This window comes from Dermochelys coriacea, chromosome 3, assembly GCF_009764565.3.
Source record: "Dermochelys coriacea isolate rDerCor1 chromosome 3, rDerCor1.pri.v4, whole genome shotgun sequence".
In the NCBI taxonomy this organism is placed as follows: Eukaryota; Metazoa; Chordata; order Testudines; family Dermochelyidae; genus Dermochelys; species Dermochelys coriacea.
This window is the reverse complement of record NC_050070.1, coordinates 73,740,352-73,765,561: the sequence shown is the minus strand read 5'-3', so window position 1 is coordinate 73,765,561 and position 25,210 is coordinate 73,740,352. Positions and strand designations below refer to the sequence as shown.

At 40.8% G+C, this 25,210-nt stretch overlaps 1 protein-coding gene across 3 annotated transcripts in view; it reads right to left on the bottom strand.

The window, feature by feature from the left end:
• Positions 1 to 422: 422 nt before the first annotated feature.
• FUT9 (fucosyltransferase 9) overlaps positions 423 to 25,210 on the bottom strand; it is a 136,634-nt gene continuing 111,846 nt past the window's right edge. For all 3 annotated transcript variants that reach the window (XM_038393714.2, XM_043510669.1, XM_038393713.2), the window contains one exon: positions 423 to 1,934. In XM_038393714.2, coding sequence (XP_038249642.1) covers positions 847 to 1,926 — 1,080 coding nt within the window. In that variant the 5' untranslated portion in view covers positions 1,927 to 1,934 and the 3' untranslated portion in view covers positions 423 to 846. The remainder of the gene's footprint in view (positions 1,935 to 25,210) is intronic.

Below are 25,210 nucleotides of genomic sequence, written 5' to 3'. Positions count from 1 at the left end.
CTTTTTCCTGTTTAGAACCCAAAGGCTCTCTTATATTGTGATAACTTTTTAAAGCTTATGTATAATACATTTTTTCTGAATCCATATACCTTATAAACAGGTATACAGTAAAAGTAATGCAGTGTATTCAATTCTATAGTGTTCTTAGGTTTCAGAGAAGCAGCCGTGTTAGTCTGTATTCACAAAAAGAAAAGAAGTACTTGTGGCACCTTAGAGACTAACAAATTTATTAGAGCATAAGCTTTCGTGAGCTACAGCTCACTTCATCGGATGCTCACGAAAGCTTATGCTCTAATAAATTTGTTAGTCTCTAAGGTGCCACAAGTACTCCTTTTCTTTTTATAGGGTTCTTAGAATTTAAGAGGGCAGAAATTAAACCATGACAAACTTTATTGTCTTTTGAAATGTTACACAAATTTCAAACTAAACCACTAGATCATTTCATTAAAATTCTCTATATCTTAAGATGTGTCTTCATTTTCCAAGAATGTTAAATAGCTCATCTAAAGTAAAAAACACAATGTTAAAAATCACTACATCTTGTGTAAGAGTGGGACAGATAATTGACTGAAAACGTGAAAAAACCCTTCAATAAAAACTAAAGTAAAGAATAAATTATTCTTCAGTGCACATACTTAGCTATATACAGTATAATTTAAAACTGAGTATTGATGACTGCTGATGCTGAGCTTTTAAAATCTCTGACAAACATAAATAAGATACCCCAAGAGGGGATAGCTGATAAAAACTGACATAAAACACAGAGTTTTTTTTTTCCTTCCCACCTCCACTTGGGCTACAGATTATGTCAGTTTCTTTGAAAAAATGCACAAAAAGGTAAAAAGTTCAATTCCAAAACCATTTTTCTAAATTCCCAATGGACTTGTACTCCTGATGTCTCTTTACATAGTCACAAGCAAGGCATGCATGTGATTCCCAGAACCGAGGAAGATGCACTGAGAAGTCTTTCCTCCAGTTAAAGTAGCTAAGGTACAGCTTATTATTTTTGTCAAGCATTAGAAGATATTCTGCTAGCTCTCTTGGGGAGAGGAAATCTTCCACATGAATGAAAGAATCTGCTGGAATATAATTCTCATAGTTTTCTCTGGATGGGCCCAATACAACTGGTACAGATCCAGCCAGAAAAGCATTGTAAAGTTTTTCAGTAATGTAATCTTTGTGGATTGAGTTTTCAAAGGACAGGTAAAATTTACAAGTGGAGATAGTTGGAATCAAGTTTTTATCATTCACATAGTCTCCAAATGCTTGCCCATAGGTATGGATTTCAGTATATTTGCTTAGCTCATTATAATACTTGACTCGAGCATGCTCAGGGTTCCAATTACTTACAACCCAACATACCAACTTCTCTTTGCTTGGCACTTCAAATGCAAATGGACTTGTGCTAACCTTCATGAAGCCATAAGGCACTTGAATATCTGAATCACGCCGATAAGTCAGGGTCAGGTTGAACAGGTGTTCAATGCCACTCTTTTGTGGAGTGTGAGTTGGAGACTCCAAGTTCATCCAAATCCATTTCTGGAACGGCGGCCTAGCTTGCTGAGGTAAATTAGTGAGATCCCAGCTGATGTCTCTGTGGTGAATAAGGACAGCATGAGATCGGTTATATAGTGAGCGATCAATAGTTAGATGGCACCCCTGGATGTTGAACATTGTTTGACAAGATGCAAGATCAAATGTCTGCCCAAATGGCCAAACCCAGATCAGTATTGTTGTTTCATTAAAATAATCGCTTTTGGTAGAAAAGAAGCTCTTCATTTTCAGAACTGAGCTGGCTGATTCTATGGGACCAGAGATCCAGCTGTTTGTTGGTTTGATATAAATAAGTAAAAATGCCATGAAACAACCCAGCACAATGAAGATAATTAAAAATGGCCGGAAAATTCCTTTGGATGTTGATGTCATAATTTGTTCTGAAAATAAAAACAAGAGGTGTTAATTGTGTACAAGTGTTCTATTAAAGCAATCACACATCAAAATGAATAGCATTTTCAATATCAAAGCCATAAAACTGTGTGGATTTACCCAGGAACTTCCAAAGAATTTTCAGTAAAAAGGAAATACCCACACACACACACACGACAAACAGTGGCACACCACCTTTGCATTTTGAAAGCTAATTTAAATAAACTGAAAGAGTATTTAGGGGTTTAGAAGCATGTGACTACATCAGTATAATTTACTCTGCCAACTGTATGCCTTCTAACTTGGTTCAATATAGAGAGGGTAGGCTGAGACTGTAGGCTCAGTCCAGGAGAAAGCAGACAGTCAGACACAGTTAGTTCCTGGACTCCCCTCCTGTTCCTGGGTAAAGAGTAATTAATTTACTACACTCCGTTCTGGGTATAATATGCTCCCTACCATGGGCTCAGCTGGCTCTGCTGATGAGTATGTGTCAGGGGCTGTGGCTCCATGCACTCCCCAACAACTTGCTCATGGGGGAAGGGTAGACATTATTGCAAATGCAGCCCCTGCCTGATTTCTAGATGGAATGAACACCCATACCTACAGTTAAGTACAGCTAGAAAAAGAATCCAGGAATACTGGCTCACATTCTCGTGCTCTAACCCCTAGACTCACATCATCCCTAAGTAAGGGAAAACACGTAATGATCAGATGCCACAAGAAGGCTAAATTGTGTTTTTTGTGCCACAGGCCTGGGTAGGCAACAGTGCAGAGTTACAGTGCCCTAGGAATACCAGAGAAATTGCGCCCCTGTGAGATGCCAGTTTTCCTATGTTACTCTTTAGATGAAGGGATGAGCAATCTACTCTGTCCATTACTATGGAGTTCATTGCTCCCCGTGGTGCGCCATATGGGCCCACGTCCTCCCTTTCTGGGTCCTATTCCCCGTGGGAGGAGTGGGGAGATGTTGCAACCATTCAAGGTGGGGTGGCTTGTTGCTTGTCCCTCTGCTACTTAGTGTAGCCATAAAACTTGAAGGCATTTGTTAAAATACATTTATTTTAATAGTAAATTTAGAGAGGGATATTGCAGGACTGGAGAAATGGAGCAGTAGTCAGGTATCCAAGAGGTCAGAAGGTATCCCAAATACACATACACACTGTAAACATCTCATTCTGCAAAGCAGTTTGGTTACAACAAAACATTTGCATGGCTTTTATATATTTCTATGACTTTAAGACTTTGTTATGAGCTGCTTTCACAAAGTTTACTATGGAAAGCCCACACCAGAGTGTAAAAATCCCATTTAAAACAAATATTCAAAAGAGTAGAAAGAATTTGAGAAACCTTCAGGCCTCTTAACCCAGTTTGAAAGCTCTCAGTACCCTCACCTGTAAAATAAATATTTAAATACAGCATTAACACATGACAGGAAGTGTTTTAGAGATCTATTAATACAACATGCCTTTGGGTGAATTGTGAGGGTAAAGAGTCATGTGTAAGTTTGCAGTTCAGTTTTCAGAAAAACTACTTGTATGAATATTGTGGGTGTCCATTTAACATGCATCTTCCATCCCCAGCCCTATAACTTCACTTGTGGCCTGGGGATAAATAGATTTTTTTTCTTTTAAAAAGGCAGATTTTTTTTTATTCTCACGACTGTGCTGTGACATAAGCCTGCCCATTTCACTGAATCCACTGCCACACTCCCTAGTATGTACCATAAATGACATGGGCTAGCATATGCTCCTCCCTTCTGCTTACATTAGCAGAAAGGACCCTTAGTCAGCAAACCAGGAGCTCCTGCGGTCTCCATGCCATTGTCTCTTCTTCTGCTGACCCATTTATGCTCCTGTATCAGGATCTGGCACTTGTAACATGCTGGCACCACTTGCCTGAAACACCTTACCCTGTTAGTAGGTAGCATTTCTGTTGTGAAGGTGCTACAGGGGTTCTGCTGACTCCCTAAGGCAGGGGACTCATTCCTCACTTGGTATAAAGGAAGCGGGAAAGACTCTCAGAGAGAGGTGATCTAGGGTGCAGGCTGAGCAGTTCTGAGGAAGAAACCCTACGCAGGGGCAAGTCTGGGGAGAAGATCTGAGGTAATCTCCATGTTACTTTATTGTTGTTTTCTTTGCTAATAAATCCAAACCCCAGGCAGGGGGCTAGTACATAAATTATGTTTGAAGAGCAGGTTGAGAAAGATGCCTGCTCCTCAGGACCTGGGAAAGGAGGTGGAAAAGAGGAGCAGCCACTCTTCATGATACCATCCCTTACTGCTCCAGTAGCTTTCCAGCTGAAACTCTGATTGGGAGTTAATGCTACCTTCCACATATACTATGCATAGCTTTGTGTGAGTCTATCAATGGCAGCATGGCTCCTGAGGAAGCCCTGCAGCAAAGAAAAAAAACAGAGAAGTGTCCAACAGGATCCCTGAAATCCTCACAGTCCTAATCTCTGCATAGTAGTGGCAGATGGAGTCATTCGAGTCCTTTCTTTCTAAGTGAACCTAGAGGGTAATTTTGGGCCTTTGCTCATCTGATTCGATGGCTCTCTCATATGAAAATCCACAGGATTCCATTCTGTCTTGCCTCCTTTTAAGGTGTGGCCATTAAGGTGGCTTATGATGAAACATAGTATGCAATGTCTTTAGTACATAGATATTGCCTAGTTCTCCATCTTCTGATCTGGTTAGTCCAGCTGAAAAACGCACTCGGTGCAAACAGAGACTAGGGCCTAGCTGGCTCAGAGTCAATCCAGACAAGATGAAAATCATGCTTGTAGGTTGGGAAAAGCAATTACTGTCTATGGTTACTTCAGTTTCCTTGACTGAGGGAGTTTTCCGGCCATTTCAGACAGAAATTTTGCAACTTTGGGATTCTATCAGAATTTGCTTCTGGATATCTAGGTAACATCAGTGGTCAACAATACTTTTTTTTTTTTTTTAATCTGTTACTGGGTAGAAGGTTGTGATCTTTTCATTTAAATGTGGTCCATGTGGGTTACATCTGTACCGTGCTAGTCAGAATACAAGCCTACTTGCATAGCAGCGTTTCCTGAAGGAACTCATTTCATTTGTGGCTCTGTGATCTGTACAGGGCCTCCAGTTTGTTTTGGGGGATGATTCAATGTGCTGGTGTAAATGTACAAAGTACTAAGTGGTGTAAGACCTAGCTACACCTCTTCCTCCTTTCGATAAAGGCTGTTGAGATCAACTGAGGTGCTTGAGTGAATAACAACCTGCTTTAAGGGCATAAGGGGATGTATTTATTAATACAGATCAATGAAAGGGAATGAATAGAGTTCGTGATTTTTTTGTTTTGTTTTGTAACATTTGTTAATATTCTTAATGTACACGCCCTTTCTCCCTGTGCCCTTCATAGTGTGAAAGGATAGACAGATATGTTTTAGAAATCTATCTACCTAATAAATTAATATTCTTAAGTATTCTGAACAGAGAGGCAGCTTGGGGTTAAGGGGTTGAGTTCAGGTAGCAAGGTGACCTGAGTTCTTTTCTTGACTCTGCCACTGACTGGCTTTATGAACGTGGACACCATATAAGTGACTTCATCACGATATCCTTTTCCTTCTGTAAAGGGGAATAATTGTGTTGATTACTCATAATTTTGACTGAAAAGTAAATAAATGCAAAGTTTTGCTACTGTTATTTATTATTATTTCTCAATTTCTTTGTGATAAAATTGTAATCTAAGCCAATGACAGACATTATGAAACACTAGTAAGTGCTAGGCAATCACAACAAGATGAAATCCAGACACAAGAGGAAAACCAATGAAATGCCATAATTTTTTCCCCATTGAGAATCAAGATGTTTTCAAGGTGACTTATGGGGTTGCAATGCCAAATACATTATTAATACAAGGGCATAGCTACCTGATAAGAAGAATCTTAAAACAGGAAAATAAAATGAAATGCCTTATCTTGGTTTGGAAAACATATGTTAACAAGTCACTCAATAAACATTAACAAAGTCTGATCAATTTCCAGAAAAAAGGAAAAACAACAAGAGAACAATCAAAGTATCATTCCTCACAGGGATGAGACCGAAGGAACAAAATCATTTGCACTCTACCACAAGAGTTATTCACAGCTCTAAGAAAATTCAGAATGGTTTATGATGGAAAATAATGTCAAATGATTGTACAAGAACATAAATAACCAAACAGGTAAAAACATGACCTAAACACACAAACAAGAATGAAAATTAGAACATTTTCAAACAAAAACAAGTATCTTTAAATCTCTACTACATACTGTAAAACTAGAAGAAGAAAAAAACAACCCAAAATCTATACTCCAAGGAGAAAACTCTCAGTTGACAGGTATTTCTTGGAGTGCGCATATCAAAAGGAAACGAGTACTTGTGGCACCTTAGAGACTAACAAATTTATTTGAGCATAAGCTTTTGTGAGCTACAGCTCACTTCATCGGGTGCATTTGGTGGAAAATACAGTGGGGAGATTTATATACACACACAGAGAACATGAAACAATGGGTTTTATCATACACACTGTAAGGAGAGTGATCACTTAAGATGAGCCATCACCAGCAGCGGGGGGGGGGGGGGGAGAGAGGGGGAGGAGGAAAACCTTTCATGGTGACTAGCAAGGTAGGCTATTTCCAGCAGTTAACAAGAACATCTGAGGAAGGGTGGGGGGTGGGGAGGGGGGGAGAAATAACATGGGGAAATAGTTTTACTTTGTGTAATGACTCATCCATTCCCAGTCTCTATTCAAGCCTAAGTTAATTGTATCCAGTTTGCAAATTAATTCTAATTCAGCAGTCTCTCGTTGGAGTCTGTTTTTGAAGTTTTTTTTGTTAAAGGATAGCCACCCTCACATCTGTAATTGAGTGACCTACTACAGGACAGGCCCAACAAAGAAAATAACAGAACGCCACTAGCCATCACCTTCAGCCCCCAACTAAAACCTCTCCAATGCATCATCAAGGATCTACAACCTGTCCTGAAGGACGAGCCATCACTCTCACAGATCTTGGGAGACAGGCCAGTCCTTGCTTACAGACAGCCCCCCAACCTGAAGCAAATACTCACTGGCAACCACACAACACACAACAGAACCACTAACCCAGGAACCTATCCTTGCAACAAAGCCCGTTGCCAACTCTGTCCACATATCTATTCAGGGGACACCATTATAGGGCCTAATCACATCAGCCACACTATCAGAGGCTCGTTCACCTGCGCATCTATCAATGTGATATATGCCATCATGGGCCAGCAATGCCCCTCTGCCATGTACATTGGTCAAACTGGACAGTCTCGACGTAAAAGAATAAATGGACACAAATCAGACTTCAAGAATTATAACATTCAAAAACCAGTTGGAGAACACTTCAATCTCTCCAGTCACTCGATTACAGACCTGAGGGTGGCTATCCTCCACCCCCCACTGTTCCTCAGATGTTCTTGTTAACTGCTGGAAATAGCCTACCTTGCTTGTCACCATGAAAGGTTTTCCTCCCTCCCCCCCCGCTGCTGGTGATGGCTCATCTTAAGTGATCACTCTCCTTACAGTGTGTATGATAAAACCCATTGTTTCATGTTCTTTGTGTGTATATATAAATCTCCCCACTGTATTTTCCACCAAATGCATCCGATGAAGTGAGCTGTAGCTCACGAAAGCTTATGCTCAAATAAATTTGTTAGTCTCTAAGGTGCCACAAGTACTCCTTTTCTTTTTGCGAATACAGACTAACACGGCTGCTACTCTGAAACATATCAAAAGGAAGAGTAAAAGAGCAGGAATTTCCAGCATAACAAGTTGGGAAATATAAAAGCTCAACAAAAGAAGTGGAAATCACCAAGAAGTGGAGATTTTATATAGGAAAAAAGAAGCTTTTCTACAACAAACAAGCAGAACATTCATCTACAAGTATGGGTAAGTACTGATAGTATTATCTAAAATAGTCTGAAAGAAATGCTATAGATGTTATGCACGTATACATACTCTTAGAAGGTAAAACAAAGTAGGAGTGATTTTGTTTCATTTTCTTTTCTTTCTGATTTTCCTTTTATTCTGACTACTTATTATCCAGCCTACGATACATTCGGGTACATCTAAGAACAACTGTCAATATCTCATTAAATGGAAGCGTTTCTACACATACTGTGGTTAGTGAACTGCACACAGAAGATTAACAGATATTATACTTAGTTTTTCTACACACAAAATGCTTGCTATGGAAAATTACCTTTTAAGGTTAAATATTTCCTAACTTATTCATAGAATCATAGACTTTAAGGTCAGAACGGACCATTATGATCGTCTAGTCAGACCTACACAACACAGGCTACAAAATCTCACCAATGCACTCCTGTAACAAACCCCTCACCTATGTCTGAGCTACTGAAGTCCTCAGATCATGGTTTAAAGACTTCAAGGTGTAGAGAATCCTCCAGCAAGTGACCTGTGCCCCATGCTGCAGAGGAAGGCGAAAAACCCCTAGGGCCTCTTCCAATCTGCCCTGGAGGAAAATTCCTTCCCTACCTCAAATATGGTGATCAGCTAAACCCTGAGCATGTGGGCAAGACTCACCAGCCAGACACCCAGGAAAGAATTCTCTGTAGTTACTGGTCTTTTACTTCCAGATATGTGGGATAATCAAGAGATATTAGTGATGTGAAATTCAAATACTGAATTTTCATTTTGGTTATTGGACTTTTACTGTTCCAGAAGTATGTTACTTTCAATATACCACAAAACTGTAAATAATTTATATTGTTCTACTGTTTTCTTAAAAGGTTATGTAGAATTACTTACAGTACCTTATAACTGTAATTTGCTAAGCAGTCTTTCCCACATCTTCAGGGATATATTCCTTTCTTGTTTCTGGTACAACTCCACTGTATTTATGAGGAAGTAGGAAGCATTTAAGAAAGGAGTGTGGGGGGTGGGGAAATTTAAGAGCGCTCATGCAGTAGACTTGGCAGAATCTGATTTTTTAAAAATAATTTGTATAGATAATATCTGTGTATTTTTAAGCTTTTTTATTTTTACCTGTTAAAATTTTCAGTTGTGAAAAATAATGCATTTAAAGCATTATGTTTAATTTTTATCTTGGACACTGATGACTGAATGTCACAACAAAACAGTTTCATTTGAAGGGTAGAGTATCTATCTTCAGGTGAATTTGACCTAAAAATAAAACACAAGCCACTCAGATCAGAATTCTTCAGATCACGGACATACACTTCAGTCCTAAAACACTCTGAAAGTGCATCAGTCCAGGCTTCCTTGACGGCAGTAAGTCAGTAATGGAAAGTGGAAGATGTAATCAAGATTCAATCAATGCCTCCTTAATCTTGACAATGTAAAATAAATCCATTTCCTTTTTGGAGGCTAAACTAGAAAATCTTACAGAAAAGCAGAAGTTGCTGTGAAATAAGAAAATATCGGAGTGGTGAAATCCTGGTCTCATAGAAGTCAATTGCAAAACTCCCATGGACTTTAATAGGATCAGAATGTTACTCCTGGTACTAAATGCAACCACTGCATTTGTGATTAAAGCTCCCTTTAATCCCAAGATAACCAAAGATCATGTGAGAGCAAAAAGGGAGAGTACTGGGAGTCTCAGCAGAGGAGGAAGGTACAAATCCTAAAAAATTTACAGGGTAACTACTGTCCAAACTGCATTCAAAAACCAGTCGGAGAACACTTCAATCTCTCCGGTCACACGATTACAGACCTGAGAGTGGCTATCCCTCAACAAAAAAACTTCAAAAACAGACTCCAATGAGAGACTGCTGAATTGGAATTAATTTGCAAACTGGATACAATTAACTTAGGCTTGAATAGAGACTGGGAGTGGATGGGTCATTACATAAAGTAAAACTATTTCCCCATGTTATTTCTCCTCTCACCCCACCCCCCACTGTTCTTCAGACATTCTTGTTAACTGCTGGAAATGGCCCACCTTGATGATCACTACAAAAGGTTTTCCTCCTTTCTCCCCTCCTTCCTGCTGGTAATAGCTCATCTTAAGTAATCACTCTCCTTACAGTGTGTATGATAAAACCCATTGTTTCATGTTCTCTGTGTGTGTATATAAATCTCCCCACTGTATTTTCCACTGAATGCATCCAACGAAGTGAGCTGTAGCTCACGAAAGCTTATGCTCAAATAAATTTGTTAGTCGCTAAGGTGCCACAAGTACTCCTTTTCTTTTTTGCGAATACAGACTAACACGGCTGCTACTCTGAAACCTGTTATTATGCAAGGCACTGAATTTAGCCGTATGGAGTGGAAATCTATCAACTTCATGAAAAAACTCGTACAGATACAGACAGACATCATTTTCCTCTCCAAATGCAAACAGATGGATATCATACCAAAAGGACTGAAGGTAAAAAATCCATTACAATCTACATACCACACAGACTATGCTGACAGCTTGTGCCACACACTCTCAAAGAAACTGCGGAACCACCTGATCAACATCCTCTACAGCTAACAGGGAAAGATTAAGAATGAGCTCTCAAAAGTGGATACTCTCATTAAAGAACCAACCTTTCACAAAAAATTCCTCGTGGCTGGACTTTACAAAAACTAGACAAGCCATCTACAACACACACTTTGCTTCTCTACAAAAGAAAAAGGACACTAAACTCTCGAAACTATTACATGCCACAAGGGGCCACAACAGTAGTTCCCTTAACCCACCCAGCAATATTGTTAATCTGTCCAACTATACTCTTAGCCCAGCAGAAGAATCTGTCCTATATCGGGGCCTCTCCTTTTGCCTCTCCACCCCCACGAACATGATACAGTTCTGTGGTGACCTAGAATCCTATTTTCGACGTCTCCGACTCAAGGAATATTTCCAACACACCTCTAACCAATGTATTAACCCACAGGGACCTTCCTACCAACACTACAAAAAGAAGGATTCTGGGTGGACTCCTCCTGAAGGTCGAAATAACAGACTGGACTTCTACATAGAGTGCTTCCGCCGACGTGCACGGGCTGAAATTGTGGAAAAGCAGCATCACTTGCCCCATAACCTCAGCCGTGCAGAACACAATCCCATCCACAGCCTCAGAAACAACTCTGACATCATAATCAAAAAGGCTGACAAAGGAGGTGCTGTCGTCATCATGAATAGGTTGGAATATGAACAAGAGGCTACTAGGCAGCTCTCTAACACCACTTTCTACAAGCCATTACCCTCTGATCCCACTGAGGGTTACCAAAAGAAACTACAGCATTTGCTCAAGAAACTCCCTGAAAAAGCACAAGAACAAATCCACACAGACACACCCCTGGATCCCCGACCTGGGGTATTCTATCTGCTACCAAAGAGCCATAAACCTGGAAATCCTGGACGCCCCATCATCTCAGGCATTGACACCTTGACAGCAGGATTGTCTGGCTATGTAGACTCCTCCTCAGGCCCTACGCTACCAGCACTCCCAGCTATCTTCGAGACACCACTGACTTCCTGAGGAAACTACAATCCATCGGTGATCTTCCTAAAAACACCATCCTAGCCACTATGGATGTAGAAGCCCTCTACACCAACATTCCACACAAAGATGGACTACAAGCCGTCAGGAACAGTATCCCCGATAATGTCATGGCTAACCTGGTGGCTGAACTTTGTGGCTTTGTCCTCACCCATAACTATTTCACATTTGGGGACAATGTATGCCTTCAAATCAGCGGCACTGCGATGGCTCCACAGTATGCCAACATTTTTATGGCTGACTTAGAACAACGCTTCCTCAGCTCTCGTCCCCTAATGCCCCTACTCTACTTGCGCTACATTGATGACATCTTCATCATATAAACCCATGGAAAAGAAGCCCTAGAGGAATTCCACCATGATTTCAACAATTTCCATCCCACCATCAACCTCAGCCTGCACCAGTCCACACAAGAGATCCACTTCCTGGACACTACGGTGCTAATACGCGATGGTCACATAAACACCACCCTATATTGGAAACCTACTGACCGCTATTCCTACCTACATGCCTCTAGCTTTCATCCAGATCATACCACACGATCCATTGTCTACAGCTAAGCTCTACGATATAACCACATTTGCTCCAATCCCTCAGACAGAGACAAACACCTACAAGATCTCTGTCATGCATTCTTACAACTACAGTACTCACCTGCTGAAGTGAAGAAACAGATTGACAGAGCCAGAAGAGTACCCAGAAGTCACCTACTACAGGACAGGCCCAACAAAGAAAATAACAGAACGCCACTAGCCATCACCTTCAGCCCCCAAATAAAACCTCTCCAATGCATCATCAAGGATCTACAACCTATCCTGAAGGACAAGCCATCACTCTCACAGATCTTGGGAGACAGGCCAGTCCTTGCTTACAGACAGCCCCCCAACCTGAAGCAAATACTCACCAGCAACCACACACCACACAACAGAACCACTAAACCAGGAACCTATCCTTGCAACAAAGCCCGTTGCCAACTCTATCCACATATCTATTCAGGGGACACCATTATAGGGCCTAATCACATCAGCCACACTATCAGAGGCCCGTTCACCTGCACATCTACCAATGTGATATATGCCATCATGGGCCAGCAATGCCGCTCTGCCATGTACATTGGTCAAAGTGGACAGTCTCTACGTAAAAGAATAAATGGACACAAATCAGACATCAAGAATGATAACATTCAAAAACCAGTTGGAGAACACTTCAATCTCTCCAGTCACTCGATTAGAGACCAGAGGGTGGCTATCCTTCAACAAAAAAACTTCAAAAACAGACTCCAATGAGAGACTGCTGAATTGGAATTAATTTGCAAACTGGATACAATTAACTTAGGCTTGAATAGAGACTGGGAATGGATAGGTCATTACATAAAGTAAAACTATTTCCCCATGTTATTTCTCCCCCTACCCCACCCCCCACTGTCCCTCAGACATTCTTGTTAACTGCTGGAAATGGCCCACCTTGATTATCAGCACAAAAGGTTTTCCTCATTCCCCCCCCTTCCTGCTGGTAATAGCTCATCTTAAATGATCACTCTCCTTACAGTGTGTATGATAAAACCATTGTTTCATGTTCTCTGTGTGTGTGTATATAAATCTCCCCACTGTATTTTCCACCGAATGCATCCAATGAAGTGAGCTGTAGCTCACGAAAGCTTATGCTCAAATAAATTTGTTAGTCTCTAAGGTGCCACAAGTACTCCTTTTCTTTTTGCGAATACAGACTAACATGGCTGTTACTCTGGGACAAGAATAGTGACTCATATGAGAGATACCACTGAATCCCAATGCAACATGCAGCAGATACAGTGTGCAATGGAGGGACTATTATTGCCATAATGGCAGATGGGAGCAAGAGAAACAGAGCACAGAATTCAGTGAGACAAAAGGGTGACCTGATGTATAGGAAACAAAACTTTTTTATTTTATTTTTTATACCTCACACTTTTAACTCAGAGCAGTCTCAAGGAAATGGCCATCATCAAACAATCCTTAAATTATGAGAGAATCAAATCCAGCAAAATTGAAGATCGCCTACAATATTTTAATATTGTACATATATTCTTGGATAACAAATCTGCCTTTAAACTTCTGGAAAAATTCCAGGAAGAAAGGAAAGGCAGTGACTCAGACTGAGACTGTTAAGCAAATCTGTCCAAATATGTTGCACTTGATGACATTTTGGGAAGTAAAACAGGATTACTTAAGAATCATACATTATAAATAAATTTGTTTTCCAAATACTGTTAATAACAGTTTCAATTATTAAAAACAAAAGCGTTTTTAAAATCCAGTTTAGGTTTTCACCATCGATGCTCTTTGTTTACTTTTGGCATTTCTCAAATTGGACAACAAAAATCTATGAAGTCAGCTTCATTTTTGTTTATGGTCAATTTTACGTTCAGGTTTACATTGCTTCCAGATTTGGGACACAGACATGACAAAGTTGTTTAAAAACAACTGTTTTAAACTGATTTTTTAAAAATACAAATGATGGAAAACAGGATAGACAAATTGTATAATCTAAAAGCTTTTTTTTTTAAATAAAGCAAACACATTAAATTCGGTGCTATACTAGAATGGATACTGATTCTTGAATTTATTATAAGTTAGGAATCTTCCTTTCCGTACCCCTGGTTTTTAGTACTGTCATATTTCTATTCCAATCTGTTCTATTCGGGTCCTTACACCATGATTATCATCTTAGTCTCTGAGCCCCTGTGATAAATGAAGGGGAGGGTAGCCCCCGTTTATGAACACCCAGCCAAGGAAAGGTCAGATTTCATCACCCATGTAGGGTTGTAGGAATTTAATGTGCTCCCTTTCAGACTGTGAAATGCACCTGCCACCTTCCAGAGATTAGTAGATAACCTTCTGGCTGGATTTGGGTAATTCGCAGTTGCCTACCTCGACAATGTGGCTATATTCTCAGATTCATGGGCAGAACACCTGGAATAACTCCAAGCTGTCTTCCAGCACATAAGAGATGCAGGATTAACCGTTAAGGCCAAAAAGTATCAAATAGGCCTAAACAGGGTAATGTATCTTTGACACCAGATGGGTCAAGGTACTATCAACTCTCTACAGGCTAAGGTAAATGGTATCCAAAATTGGCCTGTCCCTAAATCAAAGAATCAGGTCCAATCCTTCTTGGGCTTGGCTGGGTATTACCAATGATTTGTACCAAACTACAGCCAAATTGCCACCCCACTGACAGACCTGACCAGAAAAAAACAACCAAATGCAGTTCAGTGGACTGAGAAGTGTCAGAAAGCCTTTAACCAGCTTAAGTCTGACCTTGTACTGAGGGCCTCGGACTTCAACCAATTGTTCGTCATAACCACAGATGCATCCAAGCGTGATGCAGGAGCAGTTTTAATGCAGGAAGGACCAGATCAACAATTCCATCCTGTCGTGTTTCTCAGCAAAAAACTTTCTGAGAGGGAAAGCCACTGGTCAGTCTCAGAAAAAGAATGTTACTCCATTGTGTAAGCTCTGCAGAAGCTACGCCCATACATTTGGGGACGGCGGTTCCACCTGCAGGCTGACCATGATGCACTGAAGTAGCTTCACACAGTCAAAGAGACTAACAAACAACTTCTTTGGTGGAGTTTAGCTCTTCAAGACTTTGATTTTGAAATACAACACATTTCAGGAGCCTCTAACAAAGTGGCTGATGCACTCTCCCGGGAAGGTTTCCCACAATCAACTGGGTAAAAATGTCCCTGCCTTCTAAGTCAATGTAATCCTTGAAATGTAAAAAGTACTGTTTAGTTCTTCATGTAATTATTAGTAAAATTAAAGGTGCATGAATCTTATTAACTCTGTTTCCTAAACCTCCAGGAAGAAATCCCAGCCGGTGTGGACTCAACCTGAACCAGGCTGGCCAGCACTGTCTGTGATTTGGGGTGATAAATGAATGGGTGGGAGTAGTCCTGTTTATGAACACCCAGCCAGCCAGTTAGCTGTAAAATCTGTCTTGGTGTCTGTTCTCTGCTTGCTTTACCCATAAAGGGTTAACACGCCCACAGGTAAAAGAAAAGGAATGGGCACCTGACCAAAAGAGCCAATGAGAAGGCTAGAACTTTTAAATTTGGAAAAGAAACTTTCCCTTTGTCTGTTGTTTTCTGGAGAAGGAGACACAGAGCAGCAATGCTGTGTAAGGCTTGAATCAGGGATGAAAATTCATCTTCCATACCTAGAAGAAATTATTTGGATAGGGAATGTTTAGTTGGACACAATCAGGTTTATTTTTTATTTTGGCTTGTGGATCTCCTCTGTGCTAACCCCAGATGCTTTTGTTTGCTTATAACTTTTAAGATGAACTTCCAAGAAAGCTATTTTGGGTGCTTGATTTTTGGAATTGCTCTTTTAAAATCTAGCAAAAGTCTGAGTTCCGGATGTATTTTCTTCTTTTTTGTTTTTAATAAAATTTACCTTTTTTAAGAACAGGATTGGATTTTTGGTATCTTAAGAGGTTTGTGCATATGCTGTTTGATTAGCTGGTGACAACAGCTAATTTCCTTTATTTTCTTTCTCAGCTCTTCCCCGGAGGCAGGGGGGTGGAGGGGGGTGAAAGGGCTTGAGTGTACTCCACAGAGAGGAATTCCCAAGTGCTTCTTCCTGGGTCCAAGGGTTCTTTTTTTGCATTTGGGTGGTGGCAGCATTTAGCAAGCCAAGGTCAAAGAAAAGCTGTAACCTTGGGAGTTTAATACAAGCCTGGAGTGATAAGTATTAATTTTTAGAATCCTTGCGGATTCTTTCTGCACTCGGAGTGACAGAGTGGGGAGTCAGCCTTGACAGCACCTTACAGAAGTACATTAGAATAATAACTTATATATTGTTCCAGAATTGTGTTTGAATCAAAGGGATCTGTAATATCACTCCACCAAGACGGAGGAGGGATGTTATAATTATTTATATTACCCTAGTGCCTCAGAGCCCTATTATGCTAAGTGCTGTACAAACACAGAACAAAAAAAAACAGTCCCTGCCCCAAGGAGCTCACAGTCTGAGACAAGAGACAACAAAACATAGGTGGATAGGAGTATATATTTATACTAATTCCACTATATTTTAGTGTTTTATAGAGGTGAAATTGCTCTGTTTGTGTGTAATTGTGTGGGTGCATGTGAGGGGAACTGCACATGCAATTTGCACCCTTTATACTAGTGAGAGTGGCTGTGTTGGAGGCAAAACTCACTCCCAGGTGAACCCAGGAGGCTGCTCAGGAAAGAGGTTCAATCAGCTCATCTCCTGTTGGCCTGCTTCAAGTGTCTCTGAGATCTTGTAGCAGTGCTAGGGTTATCATCAGCTTGCAGCAATTTGCTCCTCCTATAGCAGACTTACCACCACAGTGGGAGGCTGCAGTCTGGATTCAGTCAAATCAGATGAGGAGCACATTATACAAACATAAAGAAAGACACTATCCCTGCTGAGAAGAATTTGTAACTCAATTTTTATAATTCACACTGGAATAAATAATGGCATACAGGAACCCAGTGCTACAACACAGGTGGCAGATACTGTGGTTCTGGGGGCTATACAAGTACACAAATAGATGCAGTGTTCTTGTACTCATGCTGGTCCCAGGATATTATTGGAAACAATTTTTTATTTCAGAAGTTGGAGAAAGCTACTAGGGGAGAAGCTGTTGTAGATTTGATTTTGACAAATGGGGGGAACTCATTGAGAATTTGAAAGTGGAAGGCAGCTTGGGTGAAAGTCATCATGAAATGATAGAGTTCATGAGTCTAAGGAATGGTAGGAAGGAGAACAGCAAAATAAAAACAGTGGATTTCAAGAAGGCAGACTTAAGCAAACTCAGGGAGTTGGTAGGTGTGACGTTCCTCTCCGGTGTTATCTGGACTGGTGATCTGCTAAGTCATTGTAATCCTTGACTCTGGGAGCCAGCCTTACCATGCACTGCTGTGAGAACTCCCACTCCTGGGCTGTTCACGCATAGCCTCTGGCAGGTAAGCTGCTCCTTGGATCGTGCATTCGAATGACACTCAATATCTCCGGTCCCAGACACAACCCTCGGAACCTCCATCTTGCAGTGTCCAGTTATGCCCACTGGATGCTGGAAGCTTACATGAGTTTGTCAATTTAACAAAGAAATTGATATGTACCAGGCTTGTTATCCCAAGGGGAGTCTCTGACACACTTCAAACCAAATGCACTGCTTCAGGTAGGATAAACAAACAGATTTATTAACGACAAAGATGAACTTTAAGTGATTATAAATCAAAGCATAACAAGTTGGATTTGGTCATATGAAATAAAAGCAAAACACATTCTAAGCTGATCTTAACACTTTCAGTGCCCTTACAAACTTAGATACTTCTCACCACAGGCTGGTTCAGCTCCCCCCTTTGATCAGCACTTCAGTCGCTTGGTGTGATGGTGTCTGTAGATGTAGGTGGAAGAGAGAGAGAGCATGGCAAATGTCTCTCCCTTTTATCATGTTCTTTCTTCCCTCTTGGTTTTGCCTCCTCCCCTTCAGAGTCATGTGAGCATTAGCTCATTGCAGTCCCAAACTGGCCAAAGGAAGGAAGGTGACTCACTCTGAGAGTCTAGCAGATCCTTTTGTTCCTGTGAAGCTGGGCTGGGTTTGTCCACATATATGAACTACATATATGAAATTATAACCTATAACATTACTGTAATAATAATACTCAGTGCATCATGAGCTTTCCAAAGACACTCGACATGATAAACTTCGTATTGGATACCACACAATCATTTTACAAGGATGAACATGGGGGTGCTGGGTGTTCCCCCAAGCTACAGAGCAACACAGTAGGTAAGATCCCATGCGAAGCAAGTCTAAGGGGAAAAACAATTGAAGACAGTTGGCAGTTTTTCAAAGAGACATTATTAAGGGCACAAGAGCAAACTATCCCACTGGGTAGGAAAGATAGGAAGTATGGCAAGAGACTAACCTGGCTTAACCAGGAGATCTTCAATGATCTAAAAATCAAAAGAGAGTCCTACAAAAAGTGGAAACTAGGTCAAATTACAAAGGATGAATATAACAAATAACACTAATATGTAGGGACAAAATTAGAATGGCCAAGGCACAAAACGATATCAAACTAGCAAGAGACATAAAGGGAAACAAGAAAACATTTTAAAAATAAATTAGAAGCAAGAGGAAGACCAAGGACAGAATAGGCCCATTACTCAATGCGGGGGGGGGGGGGGAACCACAATAACAGAAAATGTGGAAATGGCCAAGGTGCTTAATGACTTCTTTGTTTTGGTTTTCACCAAGAAGGTTGGTGGTGTTTGGATGTCTAATGTAGTGAATGCCAGTGAAAATGAGGTAGGATCAGAGGCTAAAAGAGGGAAAGAAAAAGTTAAAAATTACTTAGGACTTGTCTACACTGGCAATTAACAGCGCTGAAACGTTCTCACTCAAGGGTGTGAAAAAACACTCCCCTCCCCCAAGTGCAGCAAGTTTCAGCGTTGTAAAGCATCAGTGTAAACAGTGCCCTAGTGCCGGGAGCTATGTCCCTCGTTGAGGTGGGTTTTTTAGAGCGCTAGGAGAGCCCTTTTCCAGTGCTGTGCTGTGACCACACAAGCCATGTTAAAGCGCTGCCGTGGAAGTGCTTTAGCGTTGCCAGTGTAGACTACCCCTAAGACAAGTTACATGTTTTCAAGTCACCAGGGCCTGATGAAATGCATCCTAAAATACTCAAGGAGCTGACTGAGGAGATAACGGAGCCATTAGCAATTATCTTTGAAAGTCATGGAAGATGGGAGAGATGCCAGAAGACAGGAAAAGGGCAAATATAGTGTAAAAAGGGAAATAAGGACAACCAGAGGAATTACAGACCAGTCAGCTTAACTTCTATAACACAGTTGCAAAAAAAGCGAACATCATTCTGGCATGTATTAGTAGGAGTGATGTAAGAAAGACATGAGAAATAATTCTTCTGCTCTACTTTCTGCTGATTAGGCCTCAACTGGAGTATTGTGTCCAGTTTTGGGTGCCACATTTGAGGAAAGATGTGGACAAATTGGAGAAAGTCCAGAGAAGAGCAACAAAAATGATTAAAGGTCTAGAAAACATGACCTATGAAGGAAGATTGAAAAAATTGTTTAGTCTGGAGAAGAGAAGACTGAGAGGAGATGTGATAACAGTTTTCAAGTACATAAAAGGTTGTTACAAGGAGGAGGGAGAAAAATTCTTCTTCTTAAAACTGCTGAGGATAGGACAAGAAGCAATGGGCTTACATTGCAGCAAGGGAGGTTTAGGTTGGACATCAGGAAAAGCTTTCTGTCAGGGTGGTTAAGCGCTGGAATAAATTGCCTAGGGACATTGTGGAATCTCCATCACTGGAGATTTTTAAGAGCAGATTAGACAAACACCTGTCAGGGATGGTCTACTCTAGATAATACTAAGTCCTGCCATGAGTGCAGAGGACTGGACTAGATGACCTCTTGAGGTCCCTTCCAGTCCTATGATTTGATGAACAAGGTGAATGCAGTAATATATTTATTTAATTCAATATAGATTTAATTGGACCAGCTTCTTTTGGTGAGAGAGACAAATTTTTGAGCTACACAGAGCTCTTCTTCAGGTCTGGGAGAGATACTTCAAGCATCAGAGCTACACACAAGATGGAACAGATTGTTTTAGCATAAATTGTTAGCACATATTCTAAGGGACAATTCAAGGTGGAGAGGCCCGTTAACACCTCTGCAGTCAGAGGACAAAAAAGACTAGTGGGTCAGTAGCTTAGGGATTGTTGTAAACCCTAAATCCAGTGTCTCTGTTCAGTCCATGATTTTTAGTGTCTAGCAGAGTTATGAATTTAAGCTCTCAGGCTCATCTTTTGAAAGTGTTGTGCAGTTTCCCTTTGAGGATGAGGACGGATAGGTCAGATCTAGAATGATGGGTTTGTGAAAAGTGTTCCCCCACAGGTGATAGGGTGTTTTTGTCTTTTATCTTTTCCTGCGTGAATTCGTTGGAGATCATAGTGATTGTCTGGTTTCAGAGTAGCAGCCGTGTTAGTCTGTATTAGTCTCTAAGGTGCCACAAGTACTCCTTTTCTTTTAGTGATTGTCTGGTTTCACTCATATAACTGTTATTTGGGCATTTAGTGTCGTGGATGAGGAAAGTGAACAGACACACATTATTATTACAACAATCTGTTCCATCTTGCATTTACCTGTGATGCTTGGAGTATCTTTCCCAGGACTGAAGAAGAGCTCTATTTAGTTCAAAAGCATGTCTTACTCACCAACAGAAGTTGGTCCAATAAAAGATATTACCACACCCACCATGTCTCTCTAAATAGATAGATACACATACTTATTAGTACACAGTTTCCACAGATATGTTCATCCATCTTTAAATAACTGGAACAAAAAAATCGTTTCAAATTACTGATGTTTTGTAATCCAGCCTCAGGTCACCAGTGACTAAAAGTCATACCATTTGATGAATGCTTGAGATCCTCTGTGTAGGGAGTTGGTGTACTCAGTTACATATCTAACAGATAAACTTTCACATCACCTAAACCAATCGAATAATTCACAGTGCTCGAGTCCTGTTTGGAGATTTACTGGTAATGCCAAGAATTGGTGTATGTATCCAGGAGACAGAAATAACCTATCATATCTATATTACAGAAGAGGATTCAGGTCAGCTAGGGTGCCTGAGGAACCCATAGGCTGTTGCCTATGTTGTTTCTGTTCTGTGGACACACAAAAGTCTACACAAAGGTCTACACAAAGGTCTGTTATTTCAGTAGTGTCAATGTCATACCTGTATCAATTACCAGCTTCCATAAAAAAAGAGAAAAAATATTTACAAATCAGACAATGAGCATTTCTAAAAAGTGAGTTACTTTGAATTGCTAGTGGTGTAAATAAGTACAGAAATTATCTTCTAGACTCCCAAGAATCCTGTATTGACTGGAAAATCTAGTTTTGCTGGTATCCTACAGTTCATTTTGAGGCTTCACAGTTTACAGGAAAAATTCCTGTGGTAAGAGGCTTTGTTTGAATATACAGAGTGAGCATTTATTCACTGTCCATAAACATTTTAACAGAAAGTAGAAGATTATTTAGGATTCCTGGTGTAATCTGTGATCAACAGATACTGTTACTTGACTGAAATTCTACATTAAGCGCATAACAAATGAAATGTGTGTGCCTGACAAATATATTTTTAGATAGATTACTCTTATTTGCTGCTAAAATTAAAATGAAAGAAATTACATTTCAGCCTCTCTTAAACCAGCCTATTATAATGAACTGAACAGTAAAAGTGAACAGGAAAGCTCTAATAGGATCTCTACGATTTCAAAAACAGAGTAAAATATAGTAATTTCCCAGACTTATGGAAAGATATTTTAAAATGTCATTTGGTGTGAGTACGTAAGACAGTTTTGCACAGCTGATGAGCTGATTGTATCATTGTTCTAGCTAGACTATTCTTCTATTGGAGAGACAAGGTGGGTGAGGTAATATTTTTTATTGGACCAACTTCTGTTGGTGAGAGAGACAAGCTTCCAGTCAACAGAGCTCTTCTTCGGGTTTGGAAAAGGTATTCTGAGCCTCACAGACAAATGCAAGGTGGATCAGCTTGTTCAGCATAAGTAGTTAGCACATATTCTAAGGGACCATTCAAGGTATTGGAAGGGTAATTGCTTAAATGGGATGCTCCCATTTGGTATATAATTTAGATTTTAGAATAACAAGATTTACAAAACCAGAACAATAGAAATGTTTCCATTACAATTATCTTTAAAAATTCAGTGGAAACAGTTTTGATTTAAAAAAAAAAATCCCTGCAGCATCCAGATATGTGATTCTGTGTTAATACATGACAACCCGAGAGTGATGTTTACTAGAAAGTCTCTATAAACTACAGTGAAATTGGCTCCCAAGAGGAAAGAAATGCAAAAAGAAGGTAAGAATTGTTAAATTAATTCAGTTTTAAAGTTCTGAGGCACTAGGGGTCCTAGTTCTAAATAGGTCTCCAGTACCTCTGACGGCTGCAGGCTGCTTCTGTTCCAGCTACCATTTGGTCCACTAGAGGACATGAGAATGGAAAGCATTCCACCACCTACAACTATAGCAGCAGCCAAGGTGAGGACTAGGTCTTCTAGCCACTCGCATGCCTGCCTGGATGATAGTAGTTTGGGGCATCAGAGCCAAGAAGCTTGCACTCCTCTCTGAACACTGATTTCATTGTACATACAGAAACTGGTGAAAAATATTTTCACTGATAAAAATAGAAATGTATCGATAGGCAAAGTAAGAAAAATATTGCTTGACAACTTATTACAGTTTAATTGAAGGATATTTATTTCTTATATTTTGAGATATGATGTTGACAATGTGTTTTAATAGTTATAAATCTTTTTAACTTTTTGAAATCAACATCTACTGACATTAAATAATTATTGTCTGATCTGTCATGTTCTCTGATCTCACCATAATTTCCCACAACTGTGACAATTTAAATAGCTAAAAATTGAAAAAAATGCTTAAATATAAACATCAATATCATACGCTGAAATTATAAAAAAAATAAAAATTGAATTCTGCTAATCCTATCCATAGTTCTTATTCAGATAAAACTTCTATTAAAGGTCATTCTTATCTCACTTACGTTCTTTTCACATGAGTGTAACTCCTTGCTACTCAAGCTGAACATGCTCCAAAGAGAGAGGTGAAGGGATATTTTTGAAGCAGTTTCTTCTAGTAAAAAGAGACACCTCACAGTTGTGAGCGATGATAGGCCATCGACCCTCTTCTATTCTTGCAGCTTTGAAAAGTATTGTTTAATGCCCACTTGATATGCCCCCCTGCAATGACAATGCTAATTGTTTGTCACCTTGCATCATATATCAAAAGTTATATTTCTATTGTAAATGCAGAGTAACAAACCATTTAAATGTTATTTCAGACCTCAAATAAAACTCTGTCATTGTCAGAGCTAATTATATCAGACTTGTCCTTTGTGACTTATATATTGCAGACTGCCAATCAAAATGTCTCTGAGGGAAGTAGCACTATGGTAAATCAAAAGACATTACAACATATTTTGCTAACACTGCATTATATAAAACAGTATAGATGGAATCCTCAGCTACACCAGAGAAAAACTCTGCATAGCTGAGGGTGGCAGAGAGGTAAAGCGACCCCAGAGATCCAGCTCCCAGGGCAAATTAGAACAGCATGAGGGTTGCTCTAACTTCCACTGGTTTATAATAGCCACGGAGGAGCAATTACAATGGTGAGGATCACCAAAGTGCAGTGTACTCCAGCCATTGGCAATCCCCTTACTCTTGGCATGTGGTGATGGGGAAATGAGGTGGGAAAAGGACCAGGAAAGGCTGCCGTTTCTTCCAGTGCATATACGTGTTCCATGTATTCATTATTAAGGCTATGATTATGTCACGGAGATCATGGAATCCGTGACGACCAGAGACCTCCGTGACATTTTCTGCTTCAGCCCCGGGGCTGCAAGGCTGGAGCTGTCAGCCAGTGGTGGCACCAGAACTCTCAGCTCTGGGTGCTCTGCAGCTCCCAGCTGTGAATCCTGGAGCTCTGTGCTGTGGCAGGGGGTGGGAGGCCCCAGCAGGTGGTGGGAGGCCCCGCAGCTCCCAGGCGCCTGCCCAGAGCGCCAAGCCACCAGAACTCTGAGCCAAAGCAGGGGCCCCTGCAGGCCCGAGCCACCACTGGCGGCCCCCTCAGACTTCCCAGCCATTGTGGGTGGTAGGTGGCCCAAAAGCTCTCAGCTGCAGGGGCCCCCCAGAACTCCCAGCCGCAGCAGTGGGGGAACTCCGGAGCTCTGAGCCACAGCAACAGGAGGATCCCACAGTTCCCAGCCATGCAGGCAACAGTTGGCCCCCAGAGCTCTGAGGAATGGCAGGGGACGACTGGAGTTCCGAGCTGTGGTGGGAAGGCCCAGCCACTCCCAGATGCCAGTCCCAGAGTGCCGAGCCTCCACAGGCAGCGGGGACCTGCAGCTCCCAACCACTGTGAGCGGCAGCTGCAGTGGGTGCTGGACTCCTCCACTCCCCATTTTGCCAGGGTTATATTTAGTTAAACTCATGGACAGGTCATGGGCTTCCATGAATTTTTGTTTATTGCCTGTGACCGGTCCATGACTTTTACTAAAAATTACTGTGACAAAATCTTAGCCTTACTCCTACAATTTTTGCAATTTCCATTTTGTACAATTTTATTGCAATTCTCATGATAACTTTTCCTTAAAGTCCCAGCTGCTGCAGCTGAATGAATACTTGAGAATCTCTGCTTTAATCTGCAAAATAAATACATTTCTAATAGGTCTGTCAATTAATCACAGTTAACTCACGTGATTAACTGAAAAAATTAATTGTGATTAAAAAAATAATTATGATTAATCAGAATTTTAATCGCATTGTTAAATAATAGAATACCAGTTGAAATTTATTAAATATTTTGGATGTTTTTCTACATTTTCATATATATTGTGTTCTGTGTTGTAATTGAAATCAAAGTGTATATCAGGGATTGGCAATCTTTGGCCCGCGGCCCGCCAGGGTAAGCCCCCTGATGGGGTGGGCCGGTTTGTTTACCTGCTGCGTCCGCAGGTTCGACCAATTGCAGCTCCCACTGGCCGAGATTCACCGCTCCAAGCCAATGGGGGCTGCGGGAAGTGGCGTGGGCCGAGGGATGTGTTGGCCACCACTTCCCGCAGCCCCCATTGCCCTGGAGCAGTGAACCGCGGCCAGTGTGAGCTACGATTGGCCGAATCTGTGGACGC